This window comes from Sorex fumeus, unplaced genomic scaffold, assembly GCF_029834395.1.
Source record: "Sorex fumeus unplaced genomic scaffold, SorFum_2.1 ptg000061l, whole genome shotgun sequence".
NCBI classification, from domain to species: domain Eukaryota; kingdom Metazoa; phylum Chordata; class Mammalia; order Eulipotyphla; family Soricidae; genus Sorex; species Sorex fumeus.
The window spans coordinates 31,617,504-31,636,474 of NW_026606118.1; the positions used below are offsets into that span (position 1 = coordinate 31,617,504).

Consider the following 18,971-nt stretch of genomic DNA (forward strand, 5'->3'; position numbering starts at 1 on the left):
GGGCCGTCCCCCACGCCCCACCGAGGTCGCCAGCTGCCCCCCACGAGCGGCTCTCCGGCACGGCCACGGCCCCGGAGGCACGGAAATCAATCTCTTAACTAGCTAGCTTTTGATGGAGATTCTTCCAGGGTCAATAAGTAAAATAGCAGAAATTCAAAAAAAAAAAAAGAAAAAGAAAAATGAAGTCTAGGGTCTTTAACATTTGCAAAGTGCTCATAGTTGGTCAAGCTGTCTGATTACCTGGCTGCTTGCCTTCCCCTCCCTGAAAAATCATACAAGATGGTAAGCCTAGGTGCGCCTGCTTCTCAGTGTGTTGGAGGATGTAGTGAGCAGGTGAATAAAGTCCTGGTGGGTTCTACATTTGCTCGAGCGGGCCCAGTAACGTCTCCATTGGAGACTTTTTTTTGTTGTTACTGTGTCTGGCATATGGAATACTCTTGGTAGCTACATAGGTGGCATAGGCAACCAGGAAGAAAAGAAAGAGGTAGGCAGAAATTCAAGCGCGGTGGCAAAGCGTGTGTGGCCTGTGTGTGCCCATTCCAGGGTGGTTTCATCTGACTCACCAGGCGTGCAGACAAAGCAGTGATTGTGCTTACAGCTGTAGTCTCAAGTGGGGGCTGCCTGGCTTTTGTGCTCGGCTGTGGGTTTCCCTGCTCATTTGCATGCAGTTTCTTGTCTGGGGTACAGCAGGTTTACTTACCATCTCGATAAAGAACTTTTCGAAAGGACTCTGCAGCTCCAGCGAAACTGCAGATCATGGAGGAGGTCAGAGACAGGTGACACTACAGCCTGAGGAGCAAGTTGTCTCTGTAAGGAGACTCTTACGAGGTGCCAGGTAGGGGGACAAAGATGTCATGGGGAGGTAACCTAGTCAAGCAAGATCCAGAGCAAATGACTGGGAATCATTATGAGCATTAGGGACGAAGTTTGTAGAGAGCTTCCCAAGCTGTGCTCAGGAGCCTGGGACCACCCCTAGGGAGAGACCGCCAAATGGGGCCCTAGGCTTCAACATGTGGGCCTGGGCAAGTGCTTAGCAGTTCTCATGGATGCCCCTGGTACTACATTAATGGCTACTTCTCAGTCCATCCAGTTCTCCCATCTGTGTATACACAGAAAAAGTAACTTTACCTCCTACCACCTCCTCTCTCTTTCCTCCTCTTGTCTGCCAGATTTCTTAGCAGTTTTCTCTCCTTTCTAGCATTCAGAAAATAAGATATTATCACCAGTGGCCTGTCTCATCAGTAATGGAAAAGTAGACCCAGGGAGGGGGACAACTCCATTCATATGGCAGTATTCATTGTTTTTATCTGTTAAAATATTACCAGGATCATTTCCTTTTTTTTAATTAAAAAACTTTTTTGAATCACTGTGAGATAGACCCTTACAAAGCTGTTCATAAATAGATTTCAGTTACAGAGTGTTCTAGCACCCATCTTTCCACCAGTGTACATTTCCCAGTACCAGCACCAGTGTCTCCAATTTCCCTCCCATCACCCTACCTCATTCCAGCCTATCTCTATGACAGGCACTTCTCTCTCTCTCTCTCTCTCTCTCTCTCTCTCTCTCTCTCTCTCTCTGTCTCTCTCTCTCTCTTTCCCTCCCTCTCTCTCTTTCCCTCCCTCTCTCTCTCTCTTTCCCCCTCCTCCCCCCTCTCTTTCTCAGGACCATTTCTTGTAGAAATCTGAAGGTGTCAGCAAGGCTGTGCTTTTGGAAGTGTCGGGGACTAACCTTCCATGTTGCATTAGAATTTAAAGTTGGCTGGAAGACTGTACAAGAGCAGTAAGAATCGGCCGGGAAGCCAGTTTGAGGTAGTAATCCCCAAATCTGATAACAGGGAAGGTACGCCTTATAAATAAAATGCAGACAATTAAGACCTGAGACCAATTCTATAGCACATAACACTTGCTGGTACCTCCCCCTGGGGGAATAGGATGTCTCAGTTCAGCTCTCTAAGCTTTTAAAGACAACTCCCCCAGAGAGGGCCCAGAGGAATAGTGCAGCAGCTTAGTTGGCCTGCCTTGCAAGCATAAGGTCACAAGTTCAAATTCCCAGTGTTGCTTCATGTGTCAGGCACAGTCTGGCAGCTGGTCAATTTGAGACTTTCAGCTCTGGTGTTCTGGTGTCTGGAGTCTCCAGAGCCATAAGAAATTTCTGGCAACGCATCAGCCTTAGTGTTAAAATGTGCATACATTAGAAAAATATGGCTAAGGTCTAGATGAAGCTCTACAAAGGGGTGCAATCCCTGGTGAACCCCCCAAAAAGTAGTGTGATTGCCTCGTTCAGGAAGTACAATCCCCCAATCAGCACAAGTGTAAACCATAACTAAAGAAGTGTAAACCTTGGTGAGCACCATAGCCACGGGTGTTCGACTCTCAGCAAGTTGCACAACAAAATGCACTATTCTAGGCTACTCAACTACTTCAACAATGATGGGAGGGGAGAGGGTGGCAGGGAAGAAAAAAACTTCTTAGATAGAAAATAGATGCCAGATGTAGCACTGTAGCACTATCCTCCTGTTGTTCATCGATTTGCTCTAGTGGGCACCAGAGACGTCTCCATTGTGAGATTTGTTGTTAACGTTTTTGGCATATCGAATATGCCACAGGGCGCATGCCAGGCTCTGCCATGTGGGCGGGATACTCTGGGTAGCTTGCTGGGATCTCTGAGAGGAATGGAGGAATCAAACCCGGGTCGGCTGCACGCAAGGCAAACACCCTACCCACTGTGCTATTGCTCCAACCCTTATGATTCGGTTTTCATTTCATTTCATCATCCTGTTAATCGTCGATTGCCTCGAGCAGGCCCCAGTAACGTCTCTTTCATCCTAGCCCTGAGATTATATTCACGGCTCTTTAGGAGAATGAGACCCATCATTGTTACTGGTATTTGGCATATTTGGTAGGCCACGGGGAGTTTGCCAGACTCTGCCCTGTGGGCAGGCTACATTCGATAGCCTGCAAGTTTGTCCAAAGTAGGAATGAGATAATAAGATGTCACGCGGCCGCGAATGCGGCCACGCGGTTCCGGGATCTGGATTTTATAGTCTCTGAGTCTTGACCGCTGATGGGATTACACGGCGCCAGGGGGCCAGGTGGTGGGTGTGACCCCCGCCTACTGGAATTTGGAGGATCTGGGTGGAAGATGCTCGACTCCAATTCGAGTAGGCTTGGAGGTCTCGGCCCCGGAACCCGCGTGGCTTTGTCCCTCTGCCAGTACCTTCATGTGTGCGGAGAGTGGTCTCAGCATGGTGGTGGCTGGTCCTGGAGGTCTTCGGCTGCCGGAGCTCTGGTCGGGGCGGGGAGGAAAGCTCAACCCGCTCCCCTCCAAGGGACTCCGGTAAGCCCTTATAATTCAGCCCTTATGGCTCCAGCTCCATATGATGTCTACTTTGTAAAATTATGGTTGTGTAAATAAATTTTATACCAGCTTCTCTAGAAATAATTTGCATATGTGCCTGAAGAATTAAACTAGTGCTAGTGGCTAGGTCTCTAGATGGAGACTGAGATACCAGGATATTTATCCCAACCTCCCCTCCACCCCCCCCCCCCCCCCCACACACACACATCCCAGTCCGTGAGTGTCCTCTGGAATTTGAGTCAGAGGACGTGACAGTGGAAAACAAAAGCCGGATCTGTCTTCTGGCAGGCGCAGTTTGCCCTAGGCTATCAGGAGTTGGTTTGGAGACTGGCTCAGGCCCTAGTCTATTCTCCTCCCCGACAGTCTCAGGCTTCTTTTTTTTTTTTTAATTTTTATTAGTGAGACATCATGAGGTACAGTTGCAGTCTAACACATTTTTGTGCTTGTGTTTCAGTTATACAATGATCAAATACCCATCCCTCCACCAGTACCTATTTCCCACCACCACGGATCCCAGTATCCCTCCCACCCCTCATCCCCCCCATCCCACCCTGCCTCTGTGGCAGGGCATTCCCTTTTGTTCTCTCTCTTTTATTGGGTGTTGTGGTTTGCAAAAGAGGCAATGGGTGACAATCATGTTTGGTCTATAGTCTACTCTCAGCATGCTTCTCCCATCCTGGGAGGACCCTCCCAACACCTTTATTTGGTGCTCCCTTCTCTATCTGAGCTCCCTTTTCCCCTAGCTTGTGTGGCTGGCCTCCAAGCCATGGAGTAAAATTCCTGGTACTAATCTCAGCCATTCTTGGGTGTTAGTCTCCTATTTTGTTACTTTATGTTCCCCAGATGAATGCAATCTTTCTATGTCTATCCCTTTCTTTCCTGCCTCAGGCTTCTTTAAAGAGAACAATAGAGCATCAAGACAAGGGACTCCTGAATCTTTAAGAATATCTCCTCTCTCTCTCTCTCTCTCTCTCTCTCTCTCTCTCTCTCTCTTAAATTGAATCACCAGTTGTTCGTGATTGGGTTTCAATCATACAGTGTTCCAATACACATCCTTCAGCAGTGAGAAATCAGATTTCTCAACACCAGTATCCCCAGTTTCCCTCCCACCCATCCCACCCCTTTACCCTTCTCTCTCTTCCTCTCTCCCTCTCTCCTCCCCTCTCCCTCTTTCCCTCTCTCTCTTCTCTCCTTCTCTCTTCTCTCTCTCTCTCTCTCTCTCTCTCTCTCTCTCTCTCTCTCTCTCTCTCCTTTCCTTTTGGGTATTATGGTTTGCAATGCAGATACTGAAGGGTTATCATGTATATCCTCAAGGGATCTCTTTTTTTCATAGAGAATTACTGGTTCCCGCCTAACAAAAAGGGAAAATGAAGATAGGCCAGGGGGAGGCTGTGATGGCATTCATTTCCCCATGCCCTCAACCAGTATCCTCATGGTTTCTGCTCTCACATAAAATCTGCACTCAATCTGCCTCCCAAGTGTTTCATTCATCAAAGTCACTCTGTCTCCAATCTGAGTATCAGAGACCAATTGCCAAAACCCACTCACTTTTTTAACTCCTTACACTTAGAGGAAATAAATGAAGACAGAGATACAAAGGCAATTCAGCATTCTCTTGAAAAATAATGTTTTTTCTGTAAAAAAAATTGATTTTTTGCATAGGAGAAGGGTATTAGGCCTCACCTGGAGATGCTTATGGGTTACTCCTGGCTCTGTGCTCAGGAATGACCCTAGTGGTGCTATATGATGCTTAGGGGGACCATATAAAATCCTGGGGTATATGACCCAGGGGTATATAACCCAGGTCAGTGGGACACGAAGCAAGAGCCTTGACCCCTGTAATGTAATATTCTCACCGAAATATGAGAACTTGATCTAATTTTCCTTGTGGTGGAATAGTTTGTTGTTATGAAAACAAAGATCACAGGGACAAAATGGCATATGTGAAATAGGGCATGACTGAAAGTTAGGTGGCATTTTATAAAATCATTTTGAAGGTAAAGGTAACAACACATAATAAGAAATATGGACAAAAGATCACCTGAAGTAACTTCTTGGGGACAAAAGCCACATCTGTTTTATCTCATCGCTGGGTACCTTCCATTCCTGCCCAGTACCTAGGAAAATGCCTGCTATATAATGATACTATTGTTTTCTGATTCAAGGTCCTCCTGTTGTTCATCGATTTGCTCAAGTGGGCCCAGTAACGTCTTCATTGTGAGACTTGTTGTTACTGTGTTTGGCATATCGAATACAGCACGGGGAGCTTGCCAGGCTCTGCCGTGTGGGCGAGATACTCTCGGTAGCTTGCTGGGCTCTCCAAGAGGGGTGGAGGAATCAAACCTGGCTCAGCTGGGCTGGCTGCGTGCAAGGCAAACACTCTACCGCTGTGCTATCACTCCAGCTCTGATTATTGTTTTCTGATTAGGTAAAGGTAAAGGTAAAGGCCCTCCCGTTGATCATCGATTTGCTCGAGCGGGCCCAGGAGCGTCTCCATTGGAGACTTTGTTGTTACTGTGTTTGGCATATCGAATACATCATGGGGAGCTTGCCAGGCTCTGCCGTGCGGGCGAGATACTCTACAGCTTGCCGGGCTGGATAAAATGCTGATTAATTTTAATTTGATGTACTTCCAGTGTGGTGTTCACAATGTTCATAGATTAATTTTATGCTGTTGCAAATTACTATATTCTTATTTGCTCCTTCATCTAAATAGTCAGCCATTTAAAAATTTTTATATTTTTGAGTCTTCCACTTTCCTTATTACACCAGGATCCCAAAGGTTTAAAATATCTTGGTACTCAAGGTAAAACTAACCACACAATGAAAATATCTTCCTCCATATCCATTCCCTTCCTCCTTCCTCAGAGTGGGTCATGGGCATTGCTGGTTCTTGCTCGGTGTCTACATCTCCTTATCTCTGACACAATTATATCTTTACAAGGCACTCACAAGCTCTCCAATGCCTCAACACTTTCACAGACTTCCAAAAATGAAACAAACGAAAAATGTTCTCTGCTCTACAAAATCATTTCTAGGCTGAAAGTAACATGAACATTGGCTGAGCATTGGTTGAGGTGGTAGTGAAGTGAGGTCTGAGAACATCAAACCATAACTATGAGAACCATAGTAAATATGTGACCTAACCTATAATAATTATATGCATCAATCTATCTAGATATGTACACATATATTTTAGCAACACTTTAAGGGTGTTATTTATTTTACTGTATCCAACTGTGTGTGTGGGCATTCTGTGCTAGGAAAACCTTTTTGTGTTCTTTCTTTCTTTCTTTCTTTCTTTCTTTCTTTCTTTCTTCCTTCCTTCCTTCCTTCCTTCCTTCCTTCCTTCCTTCCTTCTTTCCTTTTTTCCTTCCTTCCTTCCTTCCCTCCTTCCCTCCTTCCTTCCTTCCTTCCTTCCTTTCTGCTTTTGGGACACACCAGCATATTCAAGGGTAAGTCCTGGCTCAGCACTTGGGAATCACTCCTGGTGGGGCTCAGGGATCACATGGGTTTCTGGGGGTCGAACCCAGGTTGATCATGTGCAAGGCAAACACCGTTCCCTCTGTACTATGACTCCAGCCCCTAGGAAAACCTTCCTGAGGCTGAACCTGCATTCGAATAAGAGTCGAATAAGGACTGATCCCCTTTCTCCTCTCTGCTTAGGTTGCAGCATGCTGACTTTCCTGTCCTCCATCACTGCAGCCGTCGGTGGCCTCCTGGTGGGTTATGAGCTTGGTCTCATCTCCGGGGCCCTCCTGCAGATCCGAACCTTATTAGCCCTGTCCTGCCATGAGCAGGAGATGGTCGTGAGCGCCCTCCTCATCGGGGCCTTGCTGGCCTCCCTCACGGGAGGGGTCCTGATCGACAGGTACGGAAGAAGGGCCGCCATCATGCTCTCATCCTGCCTCCTGGGCCTTGGAAGCCTGGTCCTGATCCTCAGTTTATCCTACACGCTTCTGATCGTGGGACGCATTGCCATTGGCATCTCCATTTCCCTGTCTTCCATCGCCACTTGTGTGTACATCGCAGAGATCGCCCCCCAGCACCGGCGAGGCCTGCTTGTCTCCCTCAATGAACTGATGATTGTCATCGGCATCCTCGGGGCCTACATTTCAAACTATGCATTTGCCAACGTATCCCACGGCTGGAAGTACATGTTTGGCCTCGTCATTCCTTTGGGGATTCTGCAAGCCATTGCCATGTACTTTCTTCCTCCAAGTCCCCGGTTCCTGGTGATGAAAGGTGATGAAGAAGCAGCGAGCAAGGTTCTGGGGAGGTTACGAGGTATTTCAGTTACCACAGAGGAACTAACAGTGATAAAATCTTCCCTGAAAGATGAATATCAATACAGTTTTGGAGATCTGTTTCGTTCGAAGGACAACATGAGGACCCGAATAATGATCGGCTTAGTGTTGGTCTTCTTTGTACAAATCACCGGCCAGCCAAACATTCTATTCTATGCATCCACTGTTTTGAAGTCTGTTGGCTTCCAGAGCAATGAGGCAGCCAGCCTCGCCTCCACGGGGGTGGGTGTTGTCAAGGTGGTCAGCACCATCCCGGCCACCCTTCTGGTTGACCAAATTGGGAGCAAAACCTTCCTCTGTGTTGGGTCTTCAGTGATGGCAGCCTCTTTGGTGACGATGGGCATCGTGAATCTCCACATCCATATGAACTTCACTGATATCTGCAGAATCCATCCTCCTGCCAACCAGTCTTGGAACAGCTTTACGGCTTATGGTCCAGGAAACCTGTCAGCCAGCAATGACACTGTTAGAGAGTCTTTTAAGGGGGCCATTTCTCACATCAGAAGCCCACTGATGCCCACAAGAAGTAACATGGATACAGGAAAGGAGATGAACTTGGCACCTTTACCAACTGCTGGACTGAGCCAAACTGAATTCCAGGTGGTCACCGACCCTGTGGAAGTCCCTGCGTTTTTGAAATGGCTCTCTTTAGCCAGCTTGCTTGTCTACGTTGCTGCTTTTTCTATTGGTCTAGGACCAAGTAAGTATTTTATTTGTTTCTTCTTCCCTCTTCCACCTTTTGAAGGCTAATGCATCACATTTGACCCATCAACTATTTCTACTACTAGAGTAGCTCCTACAAATAATTATTAGAAGCAAGATGGGGAGAATGGTGGTTTCCTGATGTTTCTGCTAATGTAAAAAGTGTGTCTGGCTTCTATCTGCTTTGTAAACTGCATAGAGATAGTATTGAATCAATCAAAGGATTAGCTTCCCATTATCTGTCAGATGAGAGTACATTAACACCCATTGACTGGAGATATCTAAGACCTGAAAGATATTTATTGCCCAAGTGAATTCTTGCTTTATGAAAGTAAATACACTAGGATAACATTTCCTCCATCCAGTTCCTAAATATCTCCATAGATGCAAGAAAAAATACCTTGTTTATATTTTCTTAAAAACACAATAGTAGGTGTATTTCAGAAATAACAAAGAAGGGAAGTATAAATTGGGAAGGAGGATGCATCATTTATGTAAGTATATTTTGTAACAAAGAGTAACTTCCCAGGGTACTTAACTTTCTTCCTTTAAACAGAAGAATGGGAGTTAAATTAGTTCTCATTGAACTTACATTTTACAGGGAGATAGCTACAAGTTGACTTTTATCTATCTAGTCAGTCTACTTCAATAGGTAAGTCTGAACACTTTTCTTGAGCAAGCTTTCTTGACGTCATTAGAACAAACCGTCAATGTTTTGTGGGATTCTTTTGTCTTTTAGTTTCATGCCAAAAGTCTAAACCTATCTGTGGTTAAAGGGAATGCTCTTTTTTACATTTCACTATTAGATTAGAAATTAAGACTAGTGGACAGAATAAGGCCTGGAATAAAATCAGAATCACTGAGCACAGAGCCAAGAGTAATCCCTGAGCTTTCTATTAGTGAAGAATTCTATTAACTGTTGGAGGAAATAGTGATGAACAAGGTGGATACTGTATCTTCAAGAAAATTGTAGTTGAACAGAATAAGCTACGATCTCTGTTTATTCTTTCTGTTCAGCAACCAACAAGTTTAGATTCAGTTAATTAATAACTGGATTTGTACATAACTGACAGACTCTCTCTTCCAACTCAACTTCCTCATCTTGTAGTCTACTTCTACTTCTAATTCAGGTAAGTCTTTAGATAATGATTCATACACATTTTGCAGAAAGAGCGAATCTGATGCACTCTCTTCGTTGCTTTAAGTCCTATATGAGTGTTCAGATCTATCTCTAGCCTAATCAGCTGTTGCAATATTGGGCCATTTGAGGCAAAACACAGATGCCAGAAACTTTGCCTTGCTCTAGCAATGTGAGCCAACAGATGTGCCCGTAAGGAACAAAGCAAGTGCCAACAGAGTAAACACACTACTCTTGGCCTCTGATCTCTGTTTGTTTCAAAACTCTGACCCTGCTACTTAGAGTATACTGATGAGACATATTGATGAACAATTTCCTGGAAGAAGATTTATGCTATTATTTCAGGATTCATTTATATAGGGTGTGCCTGTGAAATATTTGTCTTAGTGAGTTTTGACTGCTATAACTAATTACCAAAATTTGCGTGCCTTAAAAGGCCAACATTTATTTCTCAGTCCAGAGGCTGGAAAGCCCAAATTTTTAGTTTCTACAGATTTGGTTTTTGGTAAGGCCCTTTTTCTGATTTGCAGATGACCACTTATTTCTTTGTCAATGTATTGCAATCAAGGACAGAGAGAGTTATTTTGTGCTTTTCCTTACAAGTGCATTAATTTTACACTAATCCCAGTTTAGGATCTTCACCTTTATGACCTAGTTATCTCATAACGCACCCTCCATACACCATCAGAAAGGAAATTGTGATTTAGTAACCACTTTGTTCATCTGTTCCGGAATATAATTTTTTGTGGCCCGCGATATCTTATTATCTCATTCTTACTTTGGACAACCTGGCAGGCTACCGAATGTTACCTGCCCACACGGCAGAGTCTGGCAAACTCCCCGTGGCGTACCCAATATGCCAAATACCAGTAACAATGATGGGTCTCATTCTCCTAACCCTGAAAGAGCCTTGAATGTGGCACTTTTTAAAATCTCAGGGCTAGGACAAAAGAGACGTTACTGGTGCCTGCTCGAGGCAATCGACGAACAACAGGATGATCGTGATGGTGATCGTGAACCACCTTGTTCATATGTTCCGGAATATAATTTTTTGTTGTTGTTGTTGTTGGATTGTTTTTGGTTTTGGGTCACACTAGGCGGTGTTCAGTGTTTATTCCATGCTCTATGTTTAGGGTTAACTCCTAGAGGTGTTTAGGGGACCATTCATGGTGCTGGAGATCAAACTCAGTATCAGATGCATGCAAGCCATATGTTTTATCCACTGAACACTCTCTCTAGCCCAGCATATGAATTTTAGGGAGCACAAAAACATTCGGTGACTAATAATGCATACACAGTTACTTAGCTACCAAAAACTAATGATATTTGCACCATTATTATATTTACTTTTCATTTTCAAACATTTTTTTGAAGTCCATCATAAGTATAAGATATGTATTGTGCTGTAACAAGGAGCAACTTCACCTTGTGAACTTCATATATTGACAAAACAAGTTTTGATCCTTTGATAAACTTCTGGCGGTAGCCTCTGCTCCACTTATTTACTTTAATGGCATCTTTATTCCTACATATTTATTATAAAACTAAAAATATTTCCTTATGATACCACTTTCTGTGCTTCAATCTTTTGAAGTATTGTGAACTAACTAAGAATCTAAGAAAAATTTACCATAAAGAAAAAAGATACCTGGTTTTTGTTTTGTTTCAGAGAATCAATTTGTAGAGATTCTCAAAGGACACATTCTGGTTTTGTTTTGTTTTTTTGTTTTTTAGGCCACACCCAGCAATGCTCAGGGCTTACTCCTGGCTCTGTGCTCAGGGTTCGCTCCTGGCATGCACCACATAGCATGCTAGAAATTGAATCTGGATTCACAGTCTGCAAGGCAAATGCCTTACTTGCTATACTCTCTCTCCAACCTTGTTCGTCCAGTCTTATAAATAAAGACACTGAATCTCAGAGAGGTTAATCAATTTGCTCAAATAAATGAAACATTCCTTGGTCTTCTGAAAATCAGTGTTACCCCAAGACAAGTATAGGCAATCCTGTATTGGTCTCGATAGCAAATATTAATTCTGTCTAGTTTAGTACCTTCTGGGAAGTTGCACTAGAAATAAGAGTGAATGAAAAGAGTGGATTCTTGGTCCATCACATGCAGTTATTAAATAGCCCCTTCGCATTTTAGACAAGCTAGAGACAGCATCACTGGGAAGATCAGCATGGAATTTGGGCAAGTCACTTATTCTAAGGCTTTACTACAGAATAAAAAGAGTACACTAAGAATACAGAAGCCTTTGTTGTGTATTTGTTAAGTAACAGAACTTGATTTACATCATGTTTAATGTCTGTATTGGTTAGAATTCAAGCTTAGCTGCAACAAAAACCAAAATAACAGAGGTTGAAATAAGTTAGGTATTTCTTTCTTATTGCTTAACACGGTGGAGCTGGGTTGTTCTGGGTATTGCTGAGTCTCCCAGCATCAGGCACCAGGAACCTAAGGACAATGTCCTGGGGCTTCAATGTCAGTCAGTAGTTTCGGTTCTCAGTCTTTCTGTCTATTTAAAGCATTAAGATCCATTTTAAAATTTCATCACCCATTACTGATAGATAATCCCTTGAGAAAGAGTGTAATGCACAAATTGTTGTCAATTAAAGGAGAGTGGGGTGTAGGAAGGTAATATGATGTGAGCAATTCTCTTAGGGAAGAAGGACCACAAATGATGTGAAATAAGAAGTTCCTTACTGGGATTAGACCTCATGGGATTGTGGGAGAGACAGAGAAAGATCCTAAGGGGGAAAGACAAAGGTTATTTCCTCTGGTAGGTCAGGCTGTAGGAAAGCAGAGTGACACAGGCAAGTGACCTTGCTAGGACAGACTGGAATCTGTGAAGACTGGAGCCTGCATCTGTCCCTCATTGCTTTGACTGACCACTTGCAGAGAAACCATGTCCTTTTACAGAAGGGGGACCCTGACTGTGTATTTCGCTTAGCTAGAAGTGATCTGGCCACTCCACCTCTTCTCCCACACCAATAAGAAAAACCAAAAACCAATAGCAAATCCTGTTCACAAACTGCAGTGATGCCCAGGGCCTTGTACTTCCCTTTTTCAGTATAGGGCTGAGGGGTCACATGGGCCTTCCTGGTGTCCTGTCAATTTTTCTTCCTCCCAACTCTAGTTCAAAGGTACACAGGGAAGGGATGGGAACTCTGAGAAATGTAGCTCCAACTCTGCTAAGTTGACATGATACAAAACCTCCTGATTCATAAGCTCTGGACTGAGGGAATTGATGTGAAAAACATTTCAGAAGGTCAAGGGCTCTGAAATTTTTTCAATTGTAATAGACAGATTTATTTTAATCAAAATATTAATTGTTAAAATGCCAGTTCTATTCCGTCTACTTCTAAAAGAGAGATGAAGTCATTTTGTTAATGTCTCATAACCTTTGTTTCGTCAGCTGTAAAACTGAAAACACTCCTTCACTAATGCATTGTAAAAGCATTCCTGTTTCTTCTAAGCATCATGAATTATTTCCTTTGAGTTGATGATTCTCATTTATCTCCACTTGTGTCATCTCACATGATTTTAGTTTTTTTTTTCCCTGTGTGTACTGGACCTATCCACTCAAATGCTTTATGATGCACCAAGCACAGCAGCCTGATGCTGAGTTATCTTTTCTCTTATACAAGAGTATTACCCTTGTATTATTCTTTTAGTCACTTGTTTCTGATGCCCTGGGAATTTTCCCAGTAAGTTCAATGACTAAAGTCTCTTATATTTTTCTTCACAAATGGCTTTTTGTATTTATTTCCTTTCCCATATCTGCTACCCTACTCTGCCCTTTAAATCATCGGAAGAATCTTCTTTTAGTTCTCTTATATTCCAGGTCTTTCTCATGTCTGTCCATCCTCCATACCAATATTCCTTAAATATCATTTCCCTTATGTTACTGAAGCTCACAAATATTCTATCGCTTTCTACTCTCTATAATATCAGAGAAGTCAAATATCTTACAAGCTAAAAGGATTAGAAATCTTTCTAGCCCAACATTTTCCTTTTATAGCAAAGAAACAAGAAACTCTCAAGAGATCCAATTGATTAAAGACTAGAATTCCAGGCCTGCATCCTATGCTCTTTTCACTATTATCTCATCTATCTTTATGGGGAAAGCAGCATCATTTTCAAAGCTTTCCATCATCTCACCAAACTAGCAAATCTAGAGGGAGCCACTTATATTGCAGTCTATGGGGTTGCATAGGCTTCTCAGAGAATGTAAAGCTCAGATGCACTGCAGGCAGTGAGGTAGTATTTTATTTTTTCTGGGATTCTTTATCCCCCCTCTGCTCTACACCCAAATCAAGAGACACAAAGACTTTGTTGTGATCATTTTTCCTTTCCTTCTACTCTATCTAAGCTTTCTCATCTTTAAAGTCAATCTCCTTTATGAATTTACTCCATTTCTTCTTTTTTTTATGTTTTTTTAAATTTTTTTTTAATTAGTGAAACACCATGAGCTACAGTTGTAGATTTACAATTTTTTGTGCTTGGGTTTGATTATACAATGATCAGATACCCATCCCTCCACCAGTGCCCATTTTCCACCACTATGGATAATATCCCCCCCACCCCCATCCCCCCATCCCCCCTGCCTCTGTGGCAGGGCAATCCCCTGTGTTCTCTCTCTCCTTTTGGGTGTTGTGGTCTGCAAAAGAGGCATTGAGTGGCAAAAATGTTCAGTCCATAGCCCACTTTCGACATGCATCTCCCCTCCTGGGAGGATCCTCCAAACACCCTTTATTTGGTGTTCCCGTCTCTATCTGAGCTGCCCTTTCCTCTAGAATGCCCGACTGGCCACTAAGCTATGGAGAATTTACTCCATTTCTTAGCGTTCTACTTTTGCATGAAGTGCTAGTGTGTTTCTAGTGTAAATTTAGAAAACCCAGGTTCTAATTTCCAGTTTTCTGCCTACGTGATCCCTAAGCAATTTAGCTTCCTTGAAACTATTTCTCATCTATACATTGGGCATAATAATGATGGACTTAATTCACATGGTATAGGTGGGGGGGGTTAGTGCAAATGTTTGAAATGTGCAAGTGTTTGGAATGATATAAACTATGCTATAAATGGGAGAAATAATATAAAGACAAATTCCAGTCCTTAATACGTAGTATATTTTATATGCTTTGATTTATTAACCAGAATATGGTTAATAGCTTATAAACTTTTCCCTTGTCTTCCTTTAAGTGACACTGAATATGTCCCCTTGAAAACCTTTCAAGGACACACAAATATTCCTGAGGGAGTGGGGAGTGGGGAGAAGGACTTTAAAACTGAGATGCTGACATAGAAAATATCTGGAAGTAAGATTGTTACTTGTAACATAAACTTTAAGAAGCAAACTAAAAATCAAGCAAGCTAGAAATGTTAGACTGGCAAAAAAGACTCCTGTTCCTGCCAGATTCTGTCACAGAGATTTTTCACAGAACAGTTAGTCCTTCCCTTGGACCTGATTTCTAAAAATCATTTTCTGATTTTGTGTATTAGGAAAGATGCAGAGAAGTTAGTAGTGGTCAGATATAAGTAGAGGGAGGCATCCAGGAATTTATTTTTAAGCCAAAACATTTATTTAAAAATTTCAGGAAGAGTGTCTAATAGTTTTCTCATGGGGTGGTGGTGGTGGGGACACCATTATTTATTGCTACAGCATAAGAAAGAGACTCTTTTTGCTATTTATTAGATCAAAAGCAAAGCTAGTGGGATAGAGAATCTCGGGGCTGGGAAAAAATAATGGCTGTGAAAAAGGAATATATCGCTTCGCCTGATACTTTTTCCAACTGGCAATTGCAGTGTCAAAGACCGAGCTGAATATTTGTGCAGGAAGATGAGGTGCTGGGATGCTGTCTGCTTGGTGAGATGATGGAAAGCTTTGAAAATGATGCCGCTTTCCCCATAAAGATAGATGAGATAATAGTGAAAAGAGCATAGGATGCAGGCCTGGAATTCTAGAATCCAATCCCAAATCTATAACAAATGAGAAACCATTCCAAGTGTGTCATTGAGGGCTGTAACTGCTACTGAGGTTTGCAAAGAAGATATTTGAATAATTGTATCATTTCCTTGCTAATATATATTGCTTTATGTTCACACTTATGCTGTCATTTGTTCTTTTCTTAAAATATATTGCATTGGAAGTCTAATTCAATCACTGAAATTGTTTTCTAGAACTTCAGAATAAGCTGTGTGAACTCAGTGAGACTTAAAGATTTTTATTAGGAGCAGGACTTTCACAACAGATCTTAAAATATTACAAACCATAAGAATTTGATGTGATTATTGCTCAGGTATTTCATTTAGAGAGCTTATTGCCCATAGAGAAGCAAATCCTTTGTGCAAATAAAGGTGGAAAGGGAAAAGTACTTGCTGTTCTAAAGCAAAATTGAAAGCAAGATTAACCCATCTTTATTAAACCTTCCTAAATATGAGTTGGCTTAGAACAACGTGGCTTGATTGCAGTAGGTCACAGATAGTTTTCCTCTGCCAAAAAATATTTCTGTTTTTAAGTTAAAATGTATGCCCAACTTCATTTTACTTTCTGATACTCTGTTTCCCTAACTGAAAAATGTATGGTTGCTCTGACATAGAACTCAAGAGAGGATATGCAGTTGATACCAATTTGTTTTGTTCAATGCATTTGTAATATCAGTATTCTAAGAAAATCATAAACTCTCATAAGCTTCATTAGTATGCTGAAGGGGTTCATAACCAAACAGGTGAAGACAAAAATGTGATGATACCCACACTTATTTATGAAATAGAGAGAGACAAATTAACATAATAGACAGCACTGAACAATGAAAAACTCTTAGCATTGGAATGCAAAACTACCAAACAGTGGACCAAGGAGAGGGGAGGAAAGAAGACTAGAGTAGAAGACATAGAGGGACTTTGGTAAAAGACCATGAACACTTTGGTGGTGGTGGTGGTAAGTATAGTAATTCTATTTATTGATATCATAAACTTTATTTTTACAAGGAGTACACTTTGCTGTGCTCAGGGTTTGCTCCTGGGTCTGTGCTCAGGGATCACTCCTGGTGGTACTCAGTGGGTCATATGTGGTACTGAGGATTGAACCCAGGTAAACTGCATGAAGGCTAGCACCTTACACACTGTACTATCTCTCCAACCCTGATACCATAACTAATATAATTGCCTAAATTTTAAAACACAAGTTAATAAAAGAACCTCTACCTTCCATTCATCTGTAACTTTAGAATGCCTACATTAAAAAATCAGAATCTATATCCTACTGCTTTTACCAGAAATTTAGTAAACACCTGTTTTCCACATACCATTTTTTGGTTTCACAATGTTTAAATTCTCACTCTTACTCATCACTCTCTGGAGGTCATTTTTATTACTCCTTTTGTTATAACTGAAAATATTCCCATCGTGGTACAGCCTGTAGGGTGCATTAGTTTCTTGACATTGTGAAGACATAGGTTCAATATAAAAACTTCCAGTCATGGTTCAAACGTGAAGCAGAGATGAGCCAAAACCAAGGCACAAAGCTATCTCATGAGTGCATCGAAGGAGCCATATGCACAGGATTTCAGTTCTTTCTAAAGCACTCTCTATAACTGAGAACACTATGTGTGACTGTCATTTTCCCAATAATTATTAGGACTTTTTTAAATACAAATACTAGGAGATTAATACCCAAGAATAGCAGGGATCAGTACCAGGAGAATCACTCCATGGCTTAGAGGCCAGCCGGGCATTCTAGGGGAAAGGGCAGCTCAGATAGAGAAGGGAACACCAAATAAAGGGTGTTTGGAGGATCCTCCCAGGAGGGGAGATGCATGTCGAAAGTGGACTATGGACTGAACATTTTTGCCACTCAATGCCTCTTTTGCAGATCACAACACTCAAAAGGAGAGAGAGAACAAAAGGGAATGCCCTGCCACAGAGGCAGGGTGGGATGGGGGGGATGGGGGTGGGAGGGGTACTGGGATCCATGGTGGTGGAAAATGGGCACTGGTGGAGGGATGGGTATTTGATCATTGTATAATTGAAACCCAAGCACAAAAATTTGTAAGTCTACAACTGTACTTCATGGTGTTTCACTAATAAAAATTAATAAAAAATAAATAAATACAAATGCTTTTGTGCAGGACTGAATAGATAGGACAATATAAGATATTTAAGAAAATATATTATATATTTAAGAAAATATATCTTAGGCAGGGCACTTTTACACATGGCCAAACCCAGGTTTGATTCCCAGAATCCCACAGAGTTTTCCAAGCACTGCCAGGAGAGAACACTGAGTGCAGATCCAGAATTAATCCCTGAGTATGGCCAGGTATGGCTCAAAATTTTAAAAAAATCTTTATACATAAACTCCTTTTCTTTCTCATGATTTCTTTCATCCTGAGCAAACAGAAGGAATTTGAACTAGGTCATGTAATAAGTTTGAAAACAAGAGTCTGACTATCATCTCTTAGTGAACTTTGTAGTCACAAAACAAAATCTTTGACAGAATACAGGTGACATAAAACACTTCCCCCCAGAAAGGCAGGGGTTCTAGTAAAAAGTCATCTTGAAGTGACCAAGAGGCGAGGAAGAGGTAGAAAGCTGTGGCAATTCATCAACCTATCGCCTCATCCAACACCACAATAGTGGGCATGGTGCAAAGTGTGGGATTCAGGATGGTGAGTGAAATCTACCCAGACCCTCCTAGAGCTTCAGGAGGAGAGAAGAAGTGCTGAAATTGAGATGGAAGTAGGAGTGTCAAAGAAAAATTTAAAAGCATAAGAATGCTTGGAGAAATTTGGATTAGATATTATAAGAGGCCTTTCTGTGTTTGTGACACTTGGACTGAGACATTGTATGACAAAAGTGGTGTGTAGTTAGATCCACGAGAATAAAGTTAAGCAGAAGTAATATCAAGTCAAAGTCCTCGAGAGGGACATGAACTTGAAGATTTACAAGACAAGCCAGAATGCTTGTGGAGGTTCTACAACACAGTGCTTGATTTTGGCTTATCTAGACTTTTGCATCAGACTGCCCGACTGTGAGTCTCAACTCCATAGTGTAGGATTTGGGGCAAATCAATGTATCTCTTTAAGATACACTTCTTTCAGTTTTCTTTATCTAGAGACTGAGTGGTAGTTTCTCCCTCATAGCATAATGCTGGGGGTGAATGAAGAAATCTGTACTTACTTCAGAGATTGGTATGCAACATGGACTCAATATTCTTGGTTATTAGTGCTAATATAATGTCTAGTTGTGGTCTAGACATGAGATAAGTAGTTCTGATAGTGTCAGCTCTAACCTCAGCATTTTGCTTAAGTCTTGTCAGAGAACACAGAAAGTCCTCCACTGCCGTACGTTGAAATATGATGCCACAATCCTTGTTGCTGCCCATTTATACCATTCCAGTCAGGTCAAGTATAAAGAGATTAGATTTGCGGCTTGAAGTATGCCCAATTCTGGATCACCTGCAGTCAA

At 42.1% G+C, this 18,971-nt stretch overlaps 1 protein-coding gene across 1 annotated transcript in view; it reads left to right on the plus strand.

The window, feature by feature from the left end:
* SLC2A12 (solute carrier family 2 member 12) overlaps positions 1-18,971 on the plus strand; it is a 66,238-nt gene that overhangs the window by 15,801 nt on the left and 31,466 nt on the right. Inside the window, exon 2 of the mRNA XM_056125922.1 lies at positions 7,024-8,364. Coding sequence (XP_055981897.1) covers positions 7,024-8,364 — 1,341 coding nt within the window. The remainder of the gene's footprint in view (positions 1-7,023; positions 8,365-18,971) is intronic.